This window comes from Mastacembelus armatus, chromosome 1 (genome assembly GCF_900324485.2).
Source record: "Mastacembelus armatus chromosome 1, fMasArm1.2, whole genome shotgun sequence".
NCBI classification, from domain to species: Eukaryota; Metazoa; Chordata; class Actinopteri; order Synbranchiformes; family Mastacembelidae; genus Mastacembelus; species Mastacembelus armatus.
Genome location: NC_046633.1, coordinates 2,956,050 through 2,981,323, shown reverse-complemented (window position 1 = coordinate 2,981,323; position 25,274 = coordinate 2,956,050). Strand labels below are relative to the sequence as shown.

The following is a 25,274-nucleotide window of genomic DNA, read 5'->3' as shown; positions in this document are numbered from 1 at the left end:
GTCAGTCCTGGAGTACAACTGAATAAGGGCAAACTGGGACGTTACTGACTCAACACTGCCATCTATTGTTGAGATACAAAAATTTACAGTTGAAAATAAAAGCTCAAAAATAACTTTTGAGTATTTTGTATTTATTTAAATATGTTTTTGCATAGTTTTATTAGCTGGCACAATAAAAATGAAATAACAACCACCGAGTCTGGATTAGACAGGGACCAGACCATGTATTCATTCATATACACAGAAATATCTCACTTCACATTTGGTAGTACTGCAATAGAACAGTACTGCAATAGTGTATTCTCTGAACAGCCACTGAAGTGTAGAACAAACGAACTGTAACATTGTCTTTATATCCTGATTTAGATACCAATGAGTAACATGTCAATTGTTACTAATTATAAGTAAGATAGAGATAATGTTCAGAGACAATGCAGAGCAATGAGCCATTAATATCGATTTTAAGAAAGTCCCCAGTAGATCATTGTGTTTTTTGGATATTGGACATAGAAATCAGAAGAAACAGAATAAGTTAAGAGTTGATGCTTTACAGACATTCTACGAAAAACAACCAGTAAAACCTTAATAATAAAACTACAAAACTACAAATATATTTTCAAGTAAATAATAATTTATTGTTTTGGTGAATATATTTTAAACGGTAGGTGGACCTCTGGACAAGTTTACCTTGAACACTGCCTGCATTTTACAGTCTTAGTCCAAAGTGTGTACAGTGTGATCCATGAAAAGTGCTGCAGATAAAAATAAAACAGTTTTCATCTTATTTACTTCCCAAATCCCAAACGATTTGTTGCTTTTCATAATTATTTTCTTTACTCTTTGACTGTGATATTTTAAAAGTGTATTTTTAGTAGTTTTATTTTATAGAGTTCCTGTCTGTGGAGCACTTTGTAACTTAATGAGAAGTGACATTTCAAACACAGTAAGCCAGGATGAGTTATTCTAGGATAGTTCTCTGTAGTCCCCATCTTTTTTCTCTTCCAGCAGTTCTTGAGGTTCTCAGCCCAGCTCCAGTCTGTTGTGATGGGCCTGTGAGTGTGTGTGGGTGGACCTGATATCTACGTGGCCTGTCTGCCAAGCGCAGTTTCAACACAAATACCACTCTGCCTGTCTTTTCCTTCCATGCTCAATCTCCAAAGCATGTGGAGAAAACACAAAGCCCCGGTCCATGGATTCCTTTTCTTTCTTCACTGGGTATATCTTTTTTTTTGTCCTGTAAAAAACAGGAAACAGGTTAAAATAAAATATGTGAAGCTGGTTAAACAAAAGACACATTACACTGCAAACAATAAGTTTATATTAATGAAATATTAAACTTGATTAAACTTTAGTTAATGAGTAGGATGTTTGATTCTCTCACCTGCAGCCTCAGTGTCAGCTAAACATTTTCTTTAGTTTTGAGAAGAAGCCTTCTTCCTTCTGCTCCTGCTGCTTGTCCTGTCGCTCCTCTGTGCTGTTTGTCTTCGCACCAGAACCTGCAGTTCTGCTGCCTCCTGCTGGACACAGACACACACTGCATGAAACCGAGAGACAGGAGCCGACTGCATAATCTATATATGCTAGGTGGAGGTGTGTTTTAATTGAATGGTGAAGTTGAACCTGACCTGCAGAAGGACTGAGACCATTGACAGTGCCCTGAACATCCGTCTCCTCCTCAGCATAAGTCAGCAACAGAGAGCGCTGCCTGTGAGTCAGCTTCCTGCAGAGAAAGACATCAGAATGAAAATTTTATACAAATTCCATGGAGTCTATATTCCCTTTAATACAAATTTATTAGTTATTTACGACAGCTGCCTGATCAGGAAAAAAATTAGGGTGTGGGTCTGAACAATGTCTGAGTGATCAACAATAATGACAGAATAAATCAGAAATTAATTTTCAAACAAACAAATATGAATCAGCTACAATTATCAATGTATGTTTCTGAGCTTACTCTTAGACCAGCTGTTTGTTTGTATGTGTATGTGAGTGTATGTGTGTGTGTGTGTGTGTGTATGTATATGTGTGTGTGTGTGTGTCTGTCTCTCACTTGGGCACTCTAATCTTGATATGAACATAGTGATCTCCATAACTGTAGCTGTTCATCCTCCGAATGCCTTTTCCCTGCAGCTGGATCACCTGATCAGCTTGACAACTGGGAGGAATCTGAAAACACAGACAATAATCTTTGAAACAGGAAACAGGAGAAATTTGCTGAGCTGAAACTCTGTGTGAGGAAATGCATTCACAGACATTTGACTCAATAATCAAGTTTTAAATCAAAAAGCATTCAAAGTAGGACTACACGTTCAACTGATCTGAAACCAGCATTATTCTGAAGGTGAACTGGGACTGATGCTTCATGTTAAACATAGTGAATATAGTGCAGCATTGCTTCCCACACACCACTATACTGATGGTTTCGTACAGGCCCTGTGCTGTGGCTGTGCCCCCCAGGATGGCCTGAGCCACAGAGATGAACACGTCCGAGTGGATGTCAGCTCCACTTCGCCTGAACACTGGGCTCCTCTGGACCTGTTCAGACACAGCAAATACGTCAAACTCCTCTTAGCACATGGCAGGAATTTCGTAAGTTCTTCATCACTTAATGAAAACTTACCCTGAATGTAATGAGAATTTCGTTTTTTCCTACTGACATACATACTGTCTGACCATCTTCCACTCCTGTAGGGAAATATCAGACTTTAGCTCAGGGTATTTGTTGTCATGTAATATAATCCAAATTATAGAGTCAACAACAGTCAGGGCTTCTCTTACATAGTCACATAATTTGACTACTAAAATTAAATATACAGTCAGATTTTGGGAATATATGCATCTTTCTCATGTGTGAATATGTTTATTCATTTATTTGACACAGTCCAGGAGGAAAACCTACCAGCAGGTACAGGTACACTGACTGTCTGTCTCCTCCTGGTCTGTCCTGAACCTCGGCAGAGGGCACAGGGCGTGTTTATAATGGATCCCTTCCCACCACAGCGTCGACACGTGCTGCGCATCAGGAAAGGACCCGTGTTGATTGACTCCTGCAAAACAGGTGGTAAGACAGTGTACACTGGCAGGCTGATAGCACAGTTGAACAGAGTAACAACCAAAATGAAGAATCAGAGCCTGAGGAGCTTCACTAGCTACCTCAGTGACAGGTCTTGAGGTCAAACTCACCATGCCAGTGCCATTGCAGTAGTGACACAGCGACACCTTTGTGCCCGGCTCGCTGCCCTTTCCATGACACCTTGGGCAGGCATCATCAATGTTCACACTCAGCTCCTTATTCACGCCCTTTGCTGCCTCAGCAAATGTAAGCTCCATCACAAACTATAGAGTGACAGACGTCATGTAAACACTGCAGTCCAATCAAACTACACTCATACACTTAATGCCTGTACACTATGTTTAACTAGTTCTTGGTGTAATAAATAAGAAAAAGGTTTTAAATGCAAAATAAAAACATGAATGTTAAAGAGCTGTAAGTGCTGACCTCAGGCCTTTGATCAAACATGTTGTGGATGTCTCCAAAGCCCATTCCTCCAGTAAACTCTCCAAAGATCTTTCTGAAGAGCTCCTCAGGATCTATACTGCTCCCACCGGCTCTGTAATACTGCTGCTGGCCTGCCCCAGCTCGACTGGGGTCAAAGCCTGCTACTCCGTATGTATCGTACTGCTTCCTCTTCACCTCGTCGCTCAGCACCTAAAAACAGAAACAACAACATTTGCAGGTAGTTATCAAGGTTCGAATAACTTCATGAAGCTGCTTATCGTCTATATCACACACATCTGTCATTTGTTGTGTACCTCATAGGCTTCAGCCAGCTTGGCAAACTTCTCTTTGGCCTCTGGGTCATCTGGGTTGGTGTCTGGGTGATACTTCTTAGCCAGCTGACCACCAACAAAAACAGACAATGAAGACATCAGGTTCAAACTGAAGAACGGGAAACTAGTGAACTGGGAACCTTCTGGTCTCACTAAACAGCATTTCTGACCTGGTAATAAGCCTTTTTGATGTCTTTCTGTGACGCAGTGCGGGAGACACCTAAGACTTCGTAGAAGTCCTCCTTGTTTGCCACTCTGCTGCTGGTGTGGAAGGAGTGGCAGGCAGTGACATGGGGACATCTTAATGCTGAGAACGAGAGAAGGATTAACATTAGGACTACAACCTGATGGCTGATGGGTAATCTAGGCAGTATAATAACAGAGAGACTGTTTGTTTGGATCAGTTCATACTGTACATCATAGACTCTGTGACTGGATGTTAAGTTTGCTATTTGTTGACAGCACAGAGAAGGAGAGCGCAGGGTTTAGTGTCCAGAAAGACCCCCAGACATAAGGTCCTTTATTGGGGCCACATTCCCTCTTGGGGGGCCAAGCATCCCTCAAAGTCTGATCCTGCACCTCACAGGGTCTAGACCACTGGGTCTTTGCTGGACATTTGGCATTAAAAAGCGTCAGAGGGCCGAACTCTCTAATGTTGTGCTAACATTTAGCATCTCACCTGTCAGTCCTCCCAATGTCACCGCGTTTCCGTGTCTCCAGGAGCCCGGACTGAGCGCCGTCCCTGCCCGAGGTGTCTGCGGTATCGAGGCCGGATAAACTGCTGCATGTCTGGCGGAGACAACCAGAAAACGAGCGGGACGGTGTCCGAAAGAAACTGATGCTGCTAACCAGCGTGTAGTCAGCCGGGAGACGGAGGACGCCATTTTCACGTCACTACCGGCGTTACCGCTGGTCTGCGCATGTGCGGGTTATTAAAATTTACCAAATTAAAAATAACCATAATATTCAGTGAAGCACTATTTTAGAGTATTAGTTATTATTCTTCAATTATTTAAATAATATAGTATACTTGTACTACACTGAAGTTCAGATGGAAAAACTGTACTGTTTACTGTAGTTAGACTTTTCAAATTAAAAGCATACACAAACGCATAGGGGGAGGAGACGCGTTAGTCGTGTAGAGTTAAGTGATAGCATCAAACAGTAAGAACTTATAAGGATGATTAAAGTGTAAGTTCAACTACAACAAACCAATGGTGAGAAAATTTGACTAAAGTGTAATTTGTACACAACTGTACTGTCTGTTTATGTGTCATATGTGAAGTAGGAGTGTTTGCAGCCTATGTAATATATTGCATACAAAATACATTGTTGGTAAACGTTCAGATCCTAAATGACTAAAAGCATCAATATAAAGGTTATTATATTATAGGTTTTTGTTTCTCACTATTTCATATAATGGGTAAAGGTAGAAGAGCGATTTATTTGAAAGACCCTTACTCATCCACCCTAGAGGCAGCAGGTGGCGTCACTGATCTGTGCCAGTCAGCATGACCTGTATGTTATTCTGAGACTGATTTGCAGCTGAAGTGTTTACATAAAAGAATAAGGGGTCACTGGGTTCCCTGGAGCAGCCAGACTCTAATCTATCAACATCAAGGCTTTGATTGACTTTTAGTCCAAGGGTTTGAAGGACACTGACAAGGTGGTGGGATGAGAATAATGGTCCATCTTTTCTAAAACACTTCATAAAATGACAGAATGCCAGAGTTACCTCAAGTTATCAGTTCCAACAACTTAACTTAGTCAGTGAAATCTTCAGTTTCATGGCCAACAACACTCAACCAAATCAGCGACGCAGAAAAATAAATATGACATCCACAGTTACATACAGCTCTCTACAGCGGTTAAAGTCATTTTTTTAGGATGTAGCACTTGCAACATCAACCAAAAAGCCACATTCCAACTCTTAAGATAAAACCACAATAAAATAAATTAGTAAGTATTATACAAAACGTTAGTCGTAATATATTTCCAGCTAAAATGTAGATTTCTAGTAATAAGCAGTGCAGGAGACCAAATGCAGTTTTGGTCACTAACAAAGTGTCACAGTTATGATGTTAGATTTCTACATATATAAGCCATACTTATTCCTCTCATATTTACTTGAGCAGATAAAGCAGTGCTGTTCATTGATGTGAATAATAGACCATAGATCAAGACTGTCATGTCTGGAGTTAGGTCAGTTTTTAGAGGTGAGCATGTTGACTGGATGTCAGTGTGTGTGTGACCTGACGAAAGAGAGGCTCACGCTCTCTCAGAGTTTCTCTCCTTCTGCCCCGCCATCTCGCTCATTCCTCACCGTCTCCAAGACGACCTGCAAAACAGCATCCCAGCTGTGTGTGTCTGTGTGGCATGTTTTGCCAGAAGAAGGTGCCGTGTGCCACTCAGTAATGTAAATATCGCTGTGAGAAATGTTTCTTATCTCAATAAAGCTTAAGTTCCAACTTCCAATATCTGAGTTCTAACACAGACTGGTTCATATCCAGAGGCATACACACACCATTAGTGTGTGCATGTGAATGATGACAGGTAAAATATGCTCAGTGATAAGTTTACGTTCGCCCTTTTAAGTATTTTCTCCTCACATGTGGCTGATTATCCTTCTTTGATTTTTAATCTCTCCAGTTATGGAGATTGAGGGTCTGAGGTCAAGACATGCTATCAGTGGGAGGTGGGGCAGGGGTGTCAATCTTCCCTCAGCCCCTCTGTACGCCTACTCTTTCGTCTCTACACCCACACACACACAAAACCCCATCACGTTGTCGTAAAGCGCTGGGTTCAAGCCTGCTGTAATGACTGTGCTGGGGTTACGTCTGTAACACACAGTGACACAGTGTTTGATTGTGTTGACATATTTTCTTTGCACATAGTATGAACAAAGTTTTAAAAATACACCCTGCTATCTAATTTTATTACACATGAATGATATATATAAAATTAATTGAAGAATACCAATGTCCCCTGCAGCCCTGCTCTGTAGTCCTCCTTTATTCTATTGGCTGTTTTGGCTAAGGATGTGGGAATCATGAGATCGTGCCCTTGTGATGTCTCATCCTCTCCCCCACAACCACTGTGACATTTCCATGTCACAAAAAATCATCAGAGACACGGAGGAAGGCAGATCACATGCAGGGATGTTTTTTTTTAATGTTGCGGTTGATTTTACAGCCTTTGGAACATAATCGATTTGCAGCGTGCTACTTCTGGGTGTGTGTGTCCAGTCTGTAATGACAGTGATCTCACAGGCACAGGAAGCTGAACATCTCGCGTTCATCTTTCAGAGACACACAGCTGTTGATATCGCTCGAGGGCAGAGCACATATCAGCAGCAAGAGAGAGAGAAAGCAGAAGTCAGCCCATGTCCAGCATGACACTCCACACTCCCCTCTGTTATGGAGATGATGTGGCTGTTGTGGTTACAGACTGTGCTACTGAATTACTGAATGGTCTCACAGTATCTCCCTGTTCGAGAACATGTACTCCCATTCAGCCATCAAGCAGCACCTATTTGCATGATAATAAAAATGACCTCTTTACCAAAAGCAGCATTTATCCATGGTGATGTTAGTTTAATTAAAATGTAGTCAGAGCTTTTGATGTTTAAGAAAGAAAAAGTTTGTCACTTTTCAAAGTTCATCTCTGTCCTTTCTGATGTTGTTCCAGCCAGAACAGGACTGTGGGCAATTTAGAGTCACCAATAAGCTGAACATACGCGTCTTTAGAGTGTGGGAGCCGCAGTACATGAAGAAAACCCACAGAGGCACAGGGGGAACATGCAGACTCCACACGGAACAGCTCAAGGTCGAACAGGATTCAAACCTGGATCCTACTTGCTGTGAGGCGACGGTGCTAACCACCGCACCAACCTGCTGTCCTTTAGTGACTAAATGCTTTTTTACAGGGCAGGTGCTAACTTTGTCCATACAGCATGTCTGTTATTGAAGTATAGCATCTATGACAAACACTTTTCTTCTCATCACTTGGTGTCACTGACATGTACGGTAACATGACATGATGGGATAGTGTATCCTCCCAGCTGCATGTAGGTCGCCCCTTTCTGCTTTGATCATTAATATGAGTCTAGGTTCCTTTGGGAGTACTTTGGGTTTACACTGCCTGGTTCCAGGCCTGTGTCCTCCCTTGATCACATCATTTCATTCTTCTGCTTAAGTCATGCATCAAATGCCAATCAAACAGTAATGACCTCATGTACTGAATCATAACATCAAATTACAGGACAAGAGGAACTGAAGCACTGGAAAGCAAATGTGCTGTAAAAAATCAGGGATCATATAAGTGGCTCTGGGTTGATGTTATGTCTCCCATCAGTATAGTTGCTATAAATGATGGAGTTATTCCACTCATTTTTGGAACAACAATGAATGATGGTGTTGTCAGTCATGTCCTGACCCCGGGTTTGCACTAGTCATCCCTGGTTTTCAATTGGGATTTGAGGCTTTGTGGAACTGGACAATGCCACTTGGGCCTGGCTTGGCCTTCATAGCAGGATCTATGCATTTCTATGAGGTGTTGTTATTTCAGGCCGTTGAAATCCCATTTGAACTGTGAAGCATGATGCTTTGAATCTTGGGCAGGTTTTTTAAGTAGAAAATGAAGCTGCAGCTCTCTTTAATAATGATCAGCTAAACAATGTCCAGTCTTACATGATTTCATTTTAAATTGGAGAGGAAAACCTGCAGTTTCAAAGGTAGCCTGTAAGATACACTTTTTAAAGCAAAATGATTCACAGGTGATACAAAATATTTTCATTTGATAGAAATATAACTTATTAATCAATATTGCATCAATTATAAATATAATAAAGCACAAATCAAAAGATGGAACAAGCACACATGCTTTGAAAAGGTCTCCTTTACAGCATGTTGGCTTTGCTCTTTTCTTTTATGGCCATTGTTAAAGTTGAGCAAAATACAGTGGAGCTCCTACACCAAGAATAAAAGAAAATAGATTATATAATCATTGCTCCTTCTGCATATTCCCTGAGTGCAGCTGAAAGAAAGGCAGCCTTTGTGTGCTTGTATTAAGTCACTAATCTGCGGAGTCAACAGATGGAGGGTTTCTCTGCCCCTGCGGTTCTGTGGCATCAGCCCTGTTTGGATGATGTCTGCCATGGGGCTGCTCGTAAATGTCTTTGTGGCTCCGTCTAATTCTCTTCTTCCCAAACGCTAGCCAGTGTGTGTGTGTGTGTGTGTGTGTGTGTGTCTGATGCATATCTGAAGTTTCAAAAGGGTTGAACCACCAGTAGGACTTCAGGGTTTTGGCCCAAAGCAAATTATTGCCACCAATATACTGTGCTGAGGAGGTATTACATGTGTGTGTGTGTGTGTGTGTGTGTGTGTGGGATAGAAAGGGGAAGAGACAGAGACAGAACAAAGACTACATGAATGATGGACAATGTAGGTTTTTGAAGTTAGCATTTTGTTGTGGTCTGCATTGCCTCCAATCAGGTAAAACACTATGTAGCAAAACAACATCAACATTCGTGCAGGACTACAATTACAACATGTATATCCAGGTCTTGTTTGTGTTTAATGGCCTATGAACTAACCTGTTGGAACCTTTAGTTAGCATAATGTCTACAGGGTATTAATGGCAAAACTTCTTGTCCCATATTTGCTTAGTTTCTCCTCCTGCAGATGCGGAGCATGATCAGCAATCACTTGGAGTCCTGTATGTGACTACCTGATGATGTTTTGTCTCCACCATCACTGGTGGAAAATATTTGATTTTTTTGCTGTTTGATTTTCTTCTATGTTCCCAAACTCGTTGCTAAGAACTGCTTTTCCAGCGGTTTGAGGGGCTTTTAGAAGATTTCTCACTGAAAATAGCAGCAACCAATGTAAGTGCTAATGAGAGTGAACAGAGAGAGTATAAAACTGCAAATCAATTTGCTGTTATCTCACTGTGTTCAAAGAGCTCCTGCTAAGGACTGTCTTCATGCATTTTGTTTAGGTCCCAACCAACCAAGTAAACCAGCTCATATTATCATATTCTCCTGAATAAAAATAGCTCAAAGACACTAATGAATAGGAACCTTAGTGATGCCTTTATGGAAAACCATCTTTCTGGTAAAATCCTTGCCTAACTCTCTTCTTCCTTGATTCTGTTTTTATCCTTCTATCACTCCACCAGCCACCATCCCTCTCTCAGTCTCAGCCCCAAAGCCTTTTCAACAGCGTGGTGACGTCTTGTGGTTGATTGTTCAAAGCGTTCGCCAGTTGGGCTCCCAGTTTAAGGAGAATGTTTGTGGTTAGCCAATTGGTGGTTTCCACAGGGAAAACATTTTCATATTAACTGATAAAAGCTCTCAATAAGTGGAACACTCTGTATATTTTGTGTACGTGTGTTGTGCCTGTTAGTGTATGTCCATGATGCATGGCATATGAAAACGTGCAGATCTGGAAGAGGCCACCCACTCTGAAACTTGTGGACTGGGCTGGTCCCAGGACTCTTCCCCAGGCCAAACTTGTCCTGGCCAATTTGGACGGCTTCTCCCAGATCCTGGGAACATGGTGTACATGCACTAATGAACATTAATATGTTTTCTTAAGTTGTTTTCACAAGGACTCCCAATACTAGTTAGTTATGGACTTCATCACATACTTTTAAAAAGCTGTGTTCAGAAAAATCTCAGTTGGTAAACTGTTTGTTTTCAACACCGTCCCGCTTCATATTTTATTCATTCTCTCGTCATGGAGCTGCTGTACAGTAACTTCACTGAGAGAACTCACACAGGACCTGAGACACCTCACAACCACTTGATGAAACCTCCAAATTTGACCTGTATGATCAGACCTAAGAAGTTGCACCATGTGTGTGACCAGAGTCGATGTGATGCTCTGAAATAAGGTGAGTATGGGCATGAGAATAGGAGCAGCAGGTACCTTTGGGAGAAATACACCAAACAAATCCCACCTATCTGCACATGGAGACCACTCCCATAGTTCCAACCATCCATTTCTCAGTAAGTCTCTATCTCCCCATCAGCTCTGTAACAAAGACGCCTGCTGGTCGTTCAGACCAAAGACCTGCCTGAAGCTCAGGGCTCGAGGCTTTGGGACACTTCATCATCCAAACCCTGTCCACCCTGTCATTTCTGACCTCTCCTCCCCTCAGGTGACAGCTGAACCATGCAGGGGAAGGGCCTAACTGAGTGCCGCCTCTGGCTATAGGTCATTGACCGTTGTGTTGTTGACAGAGGAAGAATTCACTCAGGTCATGCCATATTTGTGATACTTCATCACAAAAGAGTAAAGCAAAAACAAGTTCAAAACAAAGAGAGAAACTGCAACAAAGTAGGGTTGAGGTATGTAAGTCTTCTCCTGGCATTAGTGCTGTCACTGCCTCTGTCTCCTCTTCCTTTTCTTCTGTCCCACCTTGACGGGGACCACCAAAGGTTCTTTTTATCTTTTGGAAAGGCTTCTGACTCTGACAAGTTCACTTAAGTCTCATACTGAATCGAGCAAGGCTCCATTAGTGAGGGAGTTAGAAAGGGATGATAGATGTTTGCCAAGGAGGTGGGAGGGAAAACACGGCTGAAAACACAAGACTTGGCAGGATGTTACTTTCTCCGAGCTGTTTTGTCAACAGGTGAAGATGTAATTGCACACTTGACTTGTATTGTTCTTGGTGAAGTCTTCTCACCGCTCCCTGGCCTCCGTAAAGAACGGAAATCTAAAGAGAAAAGAAAAGTTGGTTGTCAAGCCAGCCAACCGTGTGCTGATGTGACAACGCATTCCCCTGTCAGTTTAAAGTGTTTTTGTGACATGGTCCAAACAACCCACATATACCCACAATTCCTTCTGTCTGACCAAGTGTGAAAATGAGAAAGACAGATTGGCACAAATTTCCATTTTTTTTTAACCACAGCCCCAAAGCAACTGAACCCATTTATTACACACGGGTCTGAAATTTTCCTCTTTATTTAGTACCTCATGAAAGAGCAGACCCACAAGCAAGCTATTCTTTTCACCATCACATTCAAGAGCAAAACACTCTCAGCATAATGCCGGTCATTTTGTTGGTCCAAACTACTTGGTAAGATACTGCAGAAAACACACAAAGAAACTTCAAGTTTCACCATTTTGGAATTTTTCGCTGTAATTAAGCTGCACTGAGATACACAGTGATCACAGTGACGTATTACTTTCATAGTTTGGTGAAATAAGTTTGGCCCGTCTACACTTCCAGCTCCCTGTTTTAACATACTGCCAATATTAACTCAATATTCACCATCAGACTTTGTCTGTCAGTCTGCCTGCTGTTTGGTGTTGGGCAGGCAGTGCACAGTGGGTTTGTTGATGCTTTTTCTCACCTGCCTCTTGCATCTGAAAACAATATTTATTGTTTCTCATATTTTTAAATGCCAATTTTTAGTAGCATTAATATTTCTAACATATACTGTTTAACTTACGCGACACATACTTTAGGAATCCCCTGTGGAGTGCACCAAGCTTCACTCTGCTTTGTAGTTACACACTTTTACTTGGCAAAATTATCTCCTTATGCATTAATACCTAATAACTAATGTGGTGATTTTCCTTATGATGTTGTTCTTTTGGCTACTGAACCAGTGGGTGCAGGTACCTGTAAACATATATAGTAGAAGCAGTTAAACTAATAGGCTCCTGGCCTAAATCATCTTAAAAGAGGAATGAAGTTAAGGTTTTCTTCTAATGAAAAGTTCTGTACAAAGAAAAACAGCCTTAACAAATTCAAACTGATGATGCATTCCTAAAACAGCAACAGATGTTTGAAAGTAAAGCGGTAGAGCGGAGATTAGAGAGGAACTGCTGTGAAGATAAAAAGATAAAGAGTCATTTTGGAAAGAAGGGATGAACATATGAGGATCAAAAGTTCATTGAGTGTAGAGGATGTGGGATGTGGATGTGGATAAGAAAGACATTGTGATGGAGAGGTGAGGAAGAGGACCATAAAGAGGACTGGAGTTATTAATGTAAAAATGTTTAGAGCTGTATGTAAAACTTATATATCTTATAACTTCCTGAGCATTTCAGGAGAAAAGCTTTTGTTTGGTCAAAGTTTTTATGACAGACAACAAAGATTTCCTTGGCTACACTTGGTACAGTTGTGTTGGTTCTTATCCAAAAAGTAGGAACTTTTGCTTTTAACCCCACATGTCTCTTTACAAAGGTCACTATTGTGCATAGAACCAGCCTCCTGCACGTCAGCCCTTTGGTGTTCATGACAGATTGAACAGCAGTCGTCTATAGTTCACAGCTGGAATAAAGTTTCCTGTCCATGACCTTCCACATATTTATTTACCTGTGCACCTACAGGCCAACCTGCCACCTTCCCATGCAGTGGAAGAAGGATGAGGAATCAAGTACAGAGAGAAGTCTTTAGTATGGCTGTGATCCCAGGTCCACATCTGTGCAGGACTTACTTTGCCAGGCACGGTAGTGTCTGAATGCATGACAGCTCATAACCTGGCATCATCATCCTTCACTCACATGGGCCCCTGAAAATCCCAGCAAAGCCTTCCATAAAATGACCTGTCATCTCTGCATAACATCTTCTGGCCTTTGATTTTTTTGCTAGATCCCTCAAAGTTCATGTTCCTGTGTGTATATGTTGTGAGGCTACTGCCCATTTTGGCAAGGAAACTCTTAAAAAGGAGGCTTTCCCTAAATTTAAAGTAGATTCAATAAATAAATCATATCTAAAAGGCAAGTTCTTTAGCTGATTTACTGATCACCTTAATGGTTGCCCTTCAGCCACATGTACGTTAGTTATTATAAAGCTTATTAAAACTAATGAACTCTAAATGCTGTCTCATACCTTACCTGCCTCTCAGTCGCCTTTCTTCTCTCTTACCCACTGTCCTGAGCGCCCCTCTCTCCCTCACCTTCATAGCTCCACTTTATGAATGTTTCTCAGAAATCTCCTGGCCTTAATCCTCACTTTCCTCTTCACTTCCCACTGTTTGATCCCACATATTGTGCTCTTCTGGTCGGCCGGGAAGAAAAGGGCAGGCCTCGGTGAGAGAACAAGGTGGAAAAAGAAATAGTTGGAGGGCAGAGGGGACAGAGAACAAAGCAGAACAGAGAGAGACGTCTCTGTGACTTTGCCAATGTGAAAACAAGGCATAAATTCACCATTGCCAAGATGGATATCTTGTGTTTTGAAGTCAGGGATGATTCGCCTCAATCCCTGGACTTAAGTCTTGATGCTGTTATTATGTATAGTGAAGAGAGAAGGACAGAAGGACAGGAAGGGGAGGCATGTATCATATAAATTCCTGTTGAGGAGGACAGCCTTATCAAAACCAGTGGGCAAATATAATTTGTGATGGAACCTGCAAAATATTCATAAAGCAAGATAATTCTGCATGAGAGTGGTAAAACTTTGATCTCACTTACAAAGAGGAGGGAAAGAGGGAGGTGGAAATATTTAATATTTTCCTTCATATGTTTTGATGTCTTTATCTGCACCATATCCAAAATTCTCTGGCAGTCGTCTTATCATGCCAGGAGAGACGTGTGAAATTGGATGTGAGAAGTCAAAGGACAGAGAAATGATGAAAACCATGTGCAAGGAGAAATAAACTGTGCGTGCCTGCAGTGATGGTCACAGGGTATGGACACAGGAGTGTGATTGGTGATTTTTCCTTCTTTGTTGGGGAAAGACAATACTAAACCCCCACAGGCAAGAGCATCTTGAAGGAATCCCGATCCCTCTGGAAAGCAAGCTGGCACCTGATGGCTGGACAAAGCCGAGGTCAAGGGGTTGTGAGTCAAAGGTCAGGAGCAGACCCTGATGTGGAAACAGAGAAAAGACTTGTGAAACACCTCAGATCATTTTGTCTTGTTATTAACAGTCTACCTCTTCTGAGGCAGGAGAGCTGCTGGGAAAAGGGTTGGTTGATTGATGCAAAGGCATGTTTCCTGTCGTCTTCCTGTCCTGTCTGATTCTGTCCTTCTACCTGTGACTTTTCTCCTTCTCTTATATCTGGTTTTTATCTCTTTAATGCTAGCATGTCAGTGTTTAGCAGTCATTACATTTACTACTGAAGTGGACTGTAGACTCTGTAGACCTCTGTAGAGTTAGAGTCACTTTCACCCTAACACCTGAAGAATCACTTTCACCCTAACACCTGAAGAATCACTCTTTCACCCTAACGCCTGAAGAATCACTCTTTCACCCTAACACCTATCCTGAAGAATCACTCTTTCATCCTAACACCTGAAGAATCACTCTTTCACCCTAACGACTGAAGAATCACTCTTTCACCCTAACACCTATCCTGAAGAATCACTCTTTCATCCTAACACCTGAAGAATCACTCTTTCACCCTAACACCTGAAGAATCACTTTCACCCTAACGCCTGAAGAATCACTTTCACCCTAACACCTGAAGAATCACTCTTTCACCCTAACGCCTGAAGAATCACTTTCACCCTAACACCTGAAGAATCACTCTTTCACCCTAACACCTGAAGAATCACTTTCACCCTAACGCCTGAAGAATCACTTTCACCCTAACACCTGAAGAATCACTCTTTCACCATAACACCTGAAGAATCACTCTTTCACCCTAACGCCTGAAGAATCACTTTCACCCTAACGACTGAAGAATCACTTTCACCCTAACGCCTGAAGAATCACTTTCACCCTAACGCCTGAAGAATCACTCTTTCACCCTAACACCTGAAGAATCACTCTTTCACCCTAACACCTGAAGAATCACTCTTTCACCCTAACGCCTGAAGAATCACTTTCACCCTAACGACTGAAGAATCACTCTTTCACCCTAACGCCTGAAGAATCACTTTCACCCTAACGACTGAAGAATCACTCTTTCACCCTAACACCTGAAGAATCACTCTTTCACCCTAACGCCTGAAGAATCACTCTTTCACCCTAACGACTGGAGAATCACTCTTTCACCCTAACGACTGAAGAATCACTCTTTCACCCTAACGCCTGAAGAATCACTCTTTCACCCTAACGACTGGAGAATCACTCTTTCACCCTAACGACTGAAGAATCACTCTTTCACCCTAACGCCTGAAGAATCACTCTTTCACCCTAACGACTGGAGAATCACTCTTTCACCCTAACGACTGAAGAATCACTCTTTCACCCTAACACCTGAAGAATTACTTTCACCCTAACGACTGAAGAATCACTCTTTCACCCTAACGACTGAAGAATCACTCTTTCACCCTAACGCCTGAAAAATCACTTTCACCCTAACGCCTGAAGAATCACTCTTTCACCCTAATGACTGAAGAATCACTCTTTCACCCTAACGACTGAAGAATCACTCTTTCACCCTAACACCTGAAAAATCACTTTCACCCTAACGACTGAAGAATCACTCTTTCACCCTAACGACTGAAGAATCACTCTTTCACCCTAACGCCTGAAAAATCACTTTCACCCTAACGCCTGAAGAATCACTCTTTCACCCTAACGCCTGAAGAATCACTCTTTCACCCTAACACCTGAAGAATCACTCTTTCACCCTAACACCTATCCTGAAGAATCACTCTTTCACCCTAACACCTGAAGAATCACTCTTTCACCCTAACACCTGAAGAATCACTCTTTCACCCTAACGCCTGAAGAATCACTCTTTCACCCTAACGACTGAAGAATCACTCTTTCACCCTAACACCTATCCTGAAGAATCACTCTTTCATCCTAACACCTGAAGAATCACTCTTTCACCCTAACGCCTGAAGAATCACTCTTTCACCCTAACGCCTGAAGAATCACTCTTTCACCCTAACACCTGAAGAATCACTCTTTCACCCTAACGACTGAAGAATCACTCTTTCACCCTAACACCTGAAGAATCACTCTTTCACCCTAACACCTGAAGAATCACTCTTTCACCCTAACACCTATCCTGAAGAATCACTCTTTCAGCCTAACACTTGAAGAATCACTCTTTCAGCCTAACACCTGAAGAATCACTCTTTCACCCTAACGCCTGAAGAATCACTCTTTCACCCTAATGACTGAAGAATCACTCTTTCACCCTAACACCTATCCTGAAGAATCACTCTTTCACCCTAACACCTGAAGAATCATTCTTTCACCCTAACGCCTGAAGAATCACTCTTTCACCCTAACGACTGAAGAATCACTCTTTCACCCTAACACCTGAAGAATTACTTTCACCCTAACGACTGAAGAATCACTCTTTCACCCTAACGACTGAAGAATCACTCTTTCACCCTAACACCTATCCTGAAGAATCACTCTTTCAGCCTAACACCTGAAGAATCACTCTTTCATCTTAACACTTGAAGAATCACTCTTTCACCCTAACACTTGAAGAATCACTGTTTCATCCTAACACTTGAAGAATCACTCTTTCAGTCTAACACCTGAAGAATCACTGTTTCACCCTAACACCTGAAGAATCACTCTTTCACCCTAACGCCTGAAGAATCACTCTTTCACCCTAACGCCTGAAGAATCACTCTTTCACCCTAACGCCTGAAGAATCACTCTTTCACCCTAACGCTTGAAGAATCACTCTTTCACCCTAACACCTGAAGAATCATTCTTTCACCCTAACACCTGAAGAATCACTCTTTCAGCCTAACGCCTGAAGAATCACTCTTTCACCCTAACGACTGAAGAATCACTCTTTCACCCTAACACCTATCCTGAAGAATCACTCTTTCATCCTAACACCTGAAGAATCACTCTTTCACCCTAACGCCTGAAGAATCACTCTTTCACCCTAACGCCTGAAGAATCACTCTTTCACCCTAACGCCTGAAGAATCACTCTTTCACCCTAACGCCTGAAGAATCACTCTTTCACCCTAACACCTGAAGAATCACTCTTTCACCCTAACGACTGAAGAATCACTCTTTCACCCTAACACCTATCCTGAAGAATCACTCTTTCACCCTAACACCTGAAGAATCACTTTCAGCCTAACACCTGAAGAATCACTCTTTCACCCTAATGACTGAAGAATCACTCTTTCACCCTAACACCTATCCTGAAGAATCACTCTTTCAGCCTAACACTTGAAGAATCACTCTTTCACCCTAACACCTGAAGAATCACTCTTTCACCCTAACACCTGAAGAATCACTCTTTCACCCTAACGCCTGAAGAATCACTTTCACCCTAACGACTGAAGAATCACTTTCACGCTAACGCCTGAAGAATCACTTTCACCCTAACGCCTGAAGAATCACTTTCACCCTAACGCCTGAAGAATCACTCTTTCACCCTAACACCTGAAGAATCACTCTTTCACCCTAACGCCTGAAGAATCACTTTCACCCTAACGACTGAAGAATCACTTTCACCCTAACGCCTGAAGAATCACTTTCACCCTAACGCCTGAAGAATCACTCTTTCACCCTAACACCTGAAGAATCACTCTTTCACCCTAACACCTGAAGAATCACTCTTTCACCCTAACGCCTGAAGAATCACTTTCACCCTAACGACTGAAGAATCACTCTTTCACCCTAACGCCTGAAGAATCACTTTCACCCTAACGACTGAAGAATCACTCTTTCACCCTAACGCCTGAAGAATCACTCTTTCACCCTAACGCCTGAAGAATCACTCTTTCACCCTAACGACTGGAGAATCACTCTTTCACCCTAACGACTGAAGAATCACTCTTTCACCCTAACACCTGAAGAATCACTCTTTCACCCTAACACCTGAAGAATTACTTTCACCCTAACGACTGAAGAATCACTCTTTCACCCTAACGACTGAAGAATCACTCTTTCACCCTAACGCCTGAAAAATCACTTTCACCCTAACGCCTGAAGAATCACTCTTTCACCCTAACGACTGAAGAATCACTCTTTCACCCTAACGACTGAAGAATCACTCTTTCACCCTAACACCTATCCTGAAGAATCACTCTTTCACCCTAACACCTGAAGAATCACTCTTTCACCCTAACACCTGAAGAATCACTCTTTCACCCTAACACCTATCCTGAAGAATCACTCTTTCACCCTAACACTTGAAGAATCACTCTTTCAGCCTAACACCTGAAGAATCACTCTTTCACCCTAATGACTGAAGAATCACTCTTTCACCCTAACGACTGAAGAATCACTCTTTCACCCTAACACCTGAAGAATCACTCTTTCACCCTAACACTTGAAGAATCACTCTTTCACCCTAACACTTGAAGAATCACTGTTTCATCCTAACACTTGAAGAATCACTCTTTCAGCCTAACGACTGAAGAATCACTCTTTCACCCTAACACCTGAAGAATCACTCTTTCACCCTAACACTTGAAGAATCACTGTTTCACCCTAACACTTGAAGAATCACTCTTTCAGCCTAACACCTGAAGAATCACTCTTTCACCCTAACACCTGAAGAATCACTCTTTCACCCTAACGCCTGAAGAATCACTCTTTCACCCTAACGCCTGAAGAATCACTCTTTCACCCTAACGCCTGAAGAATCACTCTTTCACCCTAACGCCTGAAGAATCACTCTTTCACCCTAACGCCTGAAGAATCACTCTTTCACCCTAACGCCTGAAGAATCACTCTTTCACCCTAACACTTGAAGAATCACTCTTTCACCCTAACACCTGAAGAATCATCCTTTCATCGCTCACCAAACGGACAAATATCTTACTGACATGTTGTTAGCAACATATGACGAGTCAAACAGTATAAGAAATGCTCCACATTAAACACACAGACACTGAAAACACCACTTGTGCAGGAAAAGTCCTTTGCGCCTCTCAGGGGATTGAAAAGGAGACTTTATGGGTAATAAAGAGGGGAGTCATTGTGGTGTTCATTGGGTCACAGTGTGGCTTTTTCTCTGAAGTCAGACCTTCTTTAATGCAGACTTGAATGAAACGCATTCACTGGCTTTAGTCATGTGATGATCATTCATTTCTTTTAAGCAGAGTCAACAAATCACAAGCACTGTAGTATCAGAACATGTTTCTCTTTCCCTAGTGGTGCTTTACCCAGCTGAAATATTGATAGTTCTTATGTGAATGATTTCTCTTAGTTTCCTTTGAAGGCAAAATTTGTGATCCAAGTGGGACAAACCAGGTTAAGTAAAGAAGAAAAATGATTAACTTGCCTGTTAGTGGTGTGGGAAATCATCAAACTGTCAGACTGCAGAATGGTTTGAACCTCCTGCTTGTGAAAAACTCAGTTTACTGAAGCATGCATCTGCTCCCTTAATGCTCATTCAGTAATAAAACCAGATTTACGATTGGCTCAGTGGCCCCTGCCTACCCCCACCTTTATATCCAGCTCTTCATGAGCCCTTTCCCCCTTTCAGTCTATTAACGTCTTTTTCTCTTTTTTTTTTACCACTTACATCCACTGAGAGCGCTGAGCCTTCATTGGATGACTTTGCAATATTAAACACAAGTCTGGGAGCACATGAAAATCAGAAGCGTTTGTCTCTGAAGTCATGAATGTCTATGCAGTCAAATGTCAAATTTCCTCTACTACACTTCATATTATATAAGCATCCCCTATAAGCACCCAGTTAAAAATGTCCACGTGTTAATGTGCGACTCTACATACGAAATGGATCAGGAGAGCTCTTGTCTCACATGTACAGCAATGATTCAGGCTCTAAATATTATCTTTCATACAGATGTGCTCGCTCTCCTCTGGCATCACAGTGGCTCTTAGTGGCCCTGTGGTAAATGAGGATGCAAGCACAGAAGGATTACAGTGAGAGAACATGCTACACTGACATAAAAATAACTACCATACATAGACTTTGCCTACAGCTCCATGTGACATTGGGCTTAATCTTCACACACGACGTCACTCCTGCAAAACATGGTAGAGACAGAGTCAAAGCTGTTTTATGTTATGTGACTTAATGTTGTGTAATTTTACTGTGTGACAATATTTCAGCTGTGTTTGACACCAATGAAGCGAAGACACACACACACACACACACACACACACACACACCTTGTGCTTAACAATCCAAGGGAGTCAATCAAAAATCACTTATCCCATCTCAAGCTCATTCCCTCCCACTGTTTCAGCCACATTGCTGCTTTTCTCTTTGCACCTCAACAAACACTCAGCGGCAGCGACAGCAGGCCCTTTGCTCGGCCGGGCCAAAGACAATGGCGGAGCTGCAGGGGATGGAGACGACGACGAGGGGGACGAGGAGCCGGAGGAGGGGGTTTATTTTGTTGAGTGATTTGGAGCGGTTGCCAGCAGGAGAGCTTTTTGTTGTGTTTGTGTGTGAAAGAAGTTTATGACTTTGAAAAGCTGTGTTGAAGTCAAACAGCAGAGCAGGTGGTGAGTGGCTATGAATGAACTGGGTGGAATTTGACTGATGGAGAAGCTCTTAGTCAAACGTGCAGCAGACTCAAGGTCAAAATCCTGAAATTTCAGTTAAAACAAAGACGTCTCAGAGGATAGGGATGACTGAGGCCATTCATAGTGCTAATTAAGTATTTCACTAAAAATAAAACTAGGAATCTGACAATGATCAGTTATGTACAAATGTTCCTCTACCAGGATGATGGACAACATTTGAGAACTGAACTTACAAACTTCACAGCAAAAATGTGAATGAACCTATGAGCTAAACACACTGTAGGTCAGCATTAGGAGATTTTCTTTTTTATTTTCCGCACTGGTATAAATGTAGCTCTTTGTGACTTGTGACTCTTCATGTTACTTTTACACCCATTGCTTTAACAAACGTGCACATAGTGGAACTGTTTCTTTTTGACAATACATTATTGAGCATCTCCACCTAAAATTAAATAAGGAGACACTCAAACCCAAGACAAGGAACCAGCAGGTGATATGTTAATGAGCCTTTTGAAGTGTTTTTCAACCTCACTAAGATAAAACGCATCACAAAGGCCCTCAGTTATTCAACACAACCCTGCCCACTGAGACGCTTAAACTATGGGAGCTATAGGGATGAAACACCCAACCCAATAATTAAAGGACAGCTCCACCTGAGCTATAGGCACAGAGGGGACGAAGGCAAAAAACAGAAAATGTGTGTGTCAAAAGATGAGAGAAGGAGGATGCCAGGTTCCCAAAACAATCATCAGCAAGTATTAATGTTAAAAATATTTTCAGCCTATTGCTTTTAGACTTCTAAACGGAAGGGGATGTGCTGGAGTGATTGTTAAACATGCTGCTGTTGCTTGTGAATTAGTTATGGTTGTTTGAATAAGATGAATAGATTTTAATTCTCTGAAAACTAAGACACAGCTCTGGCTAATAACTATTAACCTTTTAGTCATTAGACTCCAGAACTTGTCAAACACACGTTCAAATAACGATTTGAGACAAAATTTTAAATTCAGGCTAAGTCAATATAAAGTTGTGAAAATACACACACCAAGAAATCTGTTGTCAGTGTGTGTGTTTGTATTCTGAGAAAAGCCTGGCACTGATACCAGCTGATTTACCTGAAGGCCCTGAAGAAGGAAAACAGGAAGGGGGAGTCACCATAACAGAGGAAATGGCTTTGACCAATATGTAAAAATGCATTTGTTACGCTCCGTTACAAGAAAAATGTACTGTCATACAGTGCCGCATGAAGAAACAAGAACCCTTGAGGGTGACAAGACAATATAATAACACCAGTGCTGGTCTCCATTATAAACATGTGTGCAACAGCTGGATATGGATGTTTGAAAATTAAGGGAATTGAGGAAATCATGGGATACCAAGGTTGTGCCACAGGAGTTCAGAATTAGTTTCTTCTACCTCTTACCTTCACTTCTCTCACCTTCTCTAATGCCAACATTTTTCATTTTGGACAGAAATCATTCATTGTATTCCTGTTTACTGAAAAAACACACAACAAACATAAAGTGTTTTAGTGAAGCGCTGGGCTCCCATGTGCCACAAGAACAGTTTAAATGTGCATTGGCATTGATTCAGTAAGTCTCTGACCTCTACTGGAGGGACAGACACCATATTTCCAAAAGCAGCAATCTCTAACATTTTGGTCCAAAATCTCCCATAGGTGTTCAATCAGACTGAGACCTGTTGACTGTGAAGGCCACGGCACATGAGTCACATTATTTTCATATTCATCAAACCGTTCAGTGTGGATGGGGGTGCAGGAGGAGACCACTCCTATTAGGATGCATATGTGTCATTATAGGATAAAGCTGAATAATAATAACTTTGATTTATATAGCATCCTTCAAGACACCCAAGGCACTTAACAACTTATGGATTTACAGTGACCCATCCCTCTAACAAGTGGACCCAAACCACACCAGCAAAATGCCCCCCACCCCATAACAGAGTCACTGGATCCCATCACTACAGGGGTCAAGAAGTTTCCCCTATAATCTGTCACCTGGCTGTAAATCAAACCTCGATGCAGGATCCACCAACAAAACATCAGCCTTGGCTCCGCAGCAGTAAATGTTCATCTGATGATGTCAAACCTCAGCGTTGCTGTATCAAGTGGTGGGAACGAGTCTGATGGTGGGAGATGGATGTGTTTATCTGGTAAGATGAGTCCTCATAAAGCAGCTCTGTGTGACACATGGAAATGAAAGGAGGAGATCAGGGAGGAGAAGACTGTTTACTTTTAATCAAAACTGAAGCTGACATCACCGCAGTAAAGACAGACAGTAGGAGGACGAGAAGACACTGAGTTGATAATAATGTTATGCGCTGACGGGATGCTGGCCAGTCATGTTGTCCACTGCCAAAATGATGAAAATTCCCTGACCACAGATCCAGTGACTTTAAGTCAGTTCTCCATCTCAGTTTAGTGTGTTAGTGTGCCACCATGGGCCAACAGCACAAAGCTGAATGTACTGTGGAGGCTCGCTGCAGGGATTTGGTTGTAAGGTATTGAAATTTAGCCCTGATGACGCCAGTAGAGGAAATCATCATTATTTAATGTCATCCTGTGGGGAACATGAATAAAAAAACTGAAAAACATAGTCATTAAACAAATGTCAGGAGATCACCTAAAAGTCAGTAAGCCTCATCATTCAGACCCATTCATGTCTGCATTACATTTAATAACACTGTCTACTTGTTTCTTTGCTGAATGATAAATGAGGAGATTGATCAGACTTCTAAGTTTGTACAGCAAACATGAAGCTGGAGCCAGGAGCTGGTTATCATGGTTTAGCACAAAGACTGGACACATCAGCACCTTGAACCTTTCTCACAAAGAATCTCTCATAATGTCAAACTCTTCCTTTGTATAGTTTCAATGGCTGAGTGTAAGAATATGCAGGTTTGGTAATCTGACCTGAGATCTGTCACTAAAGGAGGTGAGTTGGACTTCCAGCAGCTTATATCAGGTTGTACTTGACCTGCAGTGTGCTCAACATTTTAGCTATCATGCTGTTAATCTGCTTAGCTGAGCTTTAGAGAGATGGAGTTTCTGTCTGTGTTTTATACACACAAACCTACTTTTACCCATATTTCTAGTACACACACACACACACACACACACACACTGTTCTCCCTCCTGCATTTTTATTTCCTCCCTCTCACCTTTCAGACCCTGTTACACACAGTCTTATCCCCATCTGTCTCTTCTCTTCTTGTTCCTCTCACAAACAACTGGTCTTTGGATTTCAGACCTTAATACCCAAATGATTCTTTCTGTTTTATATTTTAACATGTTGGATGTTTAGGTGCATCCTCTGAATACAACTGATGAAACTACATCGTGTCTCTCGCTTCTGCAGATTTGACAGAAAAAACAAAAACCAAAACAATTTTTTATTAAGTCTTCAACAGTGTCGTCTTTGTGCAGCTCACATAGAACCACTCAATTATGAAATATGTATTTACACCAACTACCCGCTCTGGTTACAGTGTTGGCCAATACACATTACACCAAGTCCATCAAGAGCCATATGCCAGCAAAGCAATTTATGCAAAGCAACCTCAAGCCTGCATGATGTCAAGCAGCTGTCTGCCTCTTCTGCTTTCTCACCACCGCAGCCAACAAACATTTGTTTTGTTCTCTGTTTGTTGTGAATGCAGTCAGCTGTTGAGGCATGTCCTAATAAGCTTTTAACATCAGAAACATAAAGAGCTGTTTGAGGTGGCTGCAAGCTGCGTGGAACCGCAGCGTAATAGTCTAAACAGCAGGGTTGTGTGATGCCAGCAGGAGTTGGAATGGCCTCACAGCTACGAGGTTCAGCTCCTCGGCTTCAGGTTTGGATGAGGGAAGAAAAAACATTTTCAGCACCAAATGAAACAAACCCAACAATCTTCTCTTTATTTTGCTGTTTACTAATTGGCTGTGTTTCCCTAACCAGAGTTGTTATATAAAAACTATTTTACTTTTGCATTATGAGCAAAAATTTGTTCTGGTTCTAGTGTAATCATGGCAGAATGACAAATAACGTTTATGTTGGAATAAACTTGTCACAGATTAAGGCCTCATTGTGGACTCAG

The 25,274-nt window shown here is 41.8% G+C and overlaps 1 protein-coding gene across 3 annotated transcripts; it reads right to left on the bottom strand.

The window, feature by feature from the left end:
- Positions 1-611: 611 nt before the first annotated feature.
- On the bottom strand, positions 612-4,735 carry LOC113128897 (dnaJ homolog subfamily A member 3, mitochondrial-like). 3 transcript variants are annotated; one of them, XM_026304529.1, is made up of 12 exons: positions 4,511-4,735; positions 4,002-4,138; positions 3,814-3,897; positions 3,500-3,709; positions 3,184-3,336; positions 2,900-3,047; positions 2,621-2,685; positions 2,407-2,535; positions 2,051-2,166; positions 1,626-1,720; positions 1,382-1,517; positions 612-1,234 (listed from the first exon to the last, which is right to left on the bottom strand). In XM_026304529.1, exons 1-11 carry the CDS (start codon positions 4,713-4,715, stop codon positions 1,396-1,398), a joined length of 1,464 nt encoding a protein of 487 aa, XP_026160314.1. In that variant the 5' UTR covers positions 4,716-4,735; the 3' UTR covers positions 612-1,234; positions 1,382-1,395. The 3 variants fall into 3 exon arrangements, with proteins under 3 accessions (XP_026160314.1, XP_026160316.1, XP_026160315.1); XM_026304531.1 differs by having other exon boundaries at positions 1,382-1,514; XM_026304530.1 differs by lacking the exon at positions 612-1,234 and having other exon boundaries at positions 1,381-1,517.
- Positions 4,736-25,274: the final 20,539 nt, after the last annotated feature.

Coding starts and splice junctions, on each gene's coding strand:
- LOC113128897 (XM_026304529.1), bottom strand. CDS start 4,715: ATGGCGTCCTCCGTCTCCCGGCTGACTACACGCTGGTTAGCAGCATCA. Junction 3,898..4,001: donor TCAAAAAGGCTTATTACCAG/GTCAGAAATGCT, acceptor GTTGGTGGTCAG/CTGGCTAAGAAGTATCACCC. Junction 1,721..2,050: donor ATCAAGATTAGAGTGCCCAA/GTGAGAGACAGA, acceptor CTTTCTCTGCAG/GAAGCTGACTCACAGGCAGC.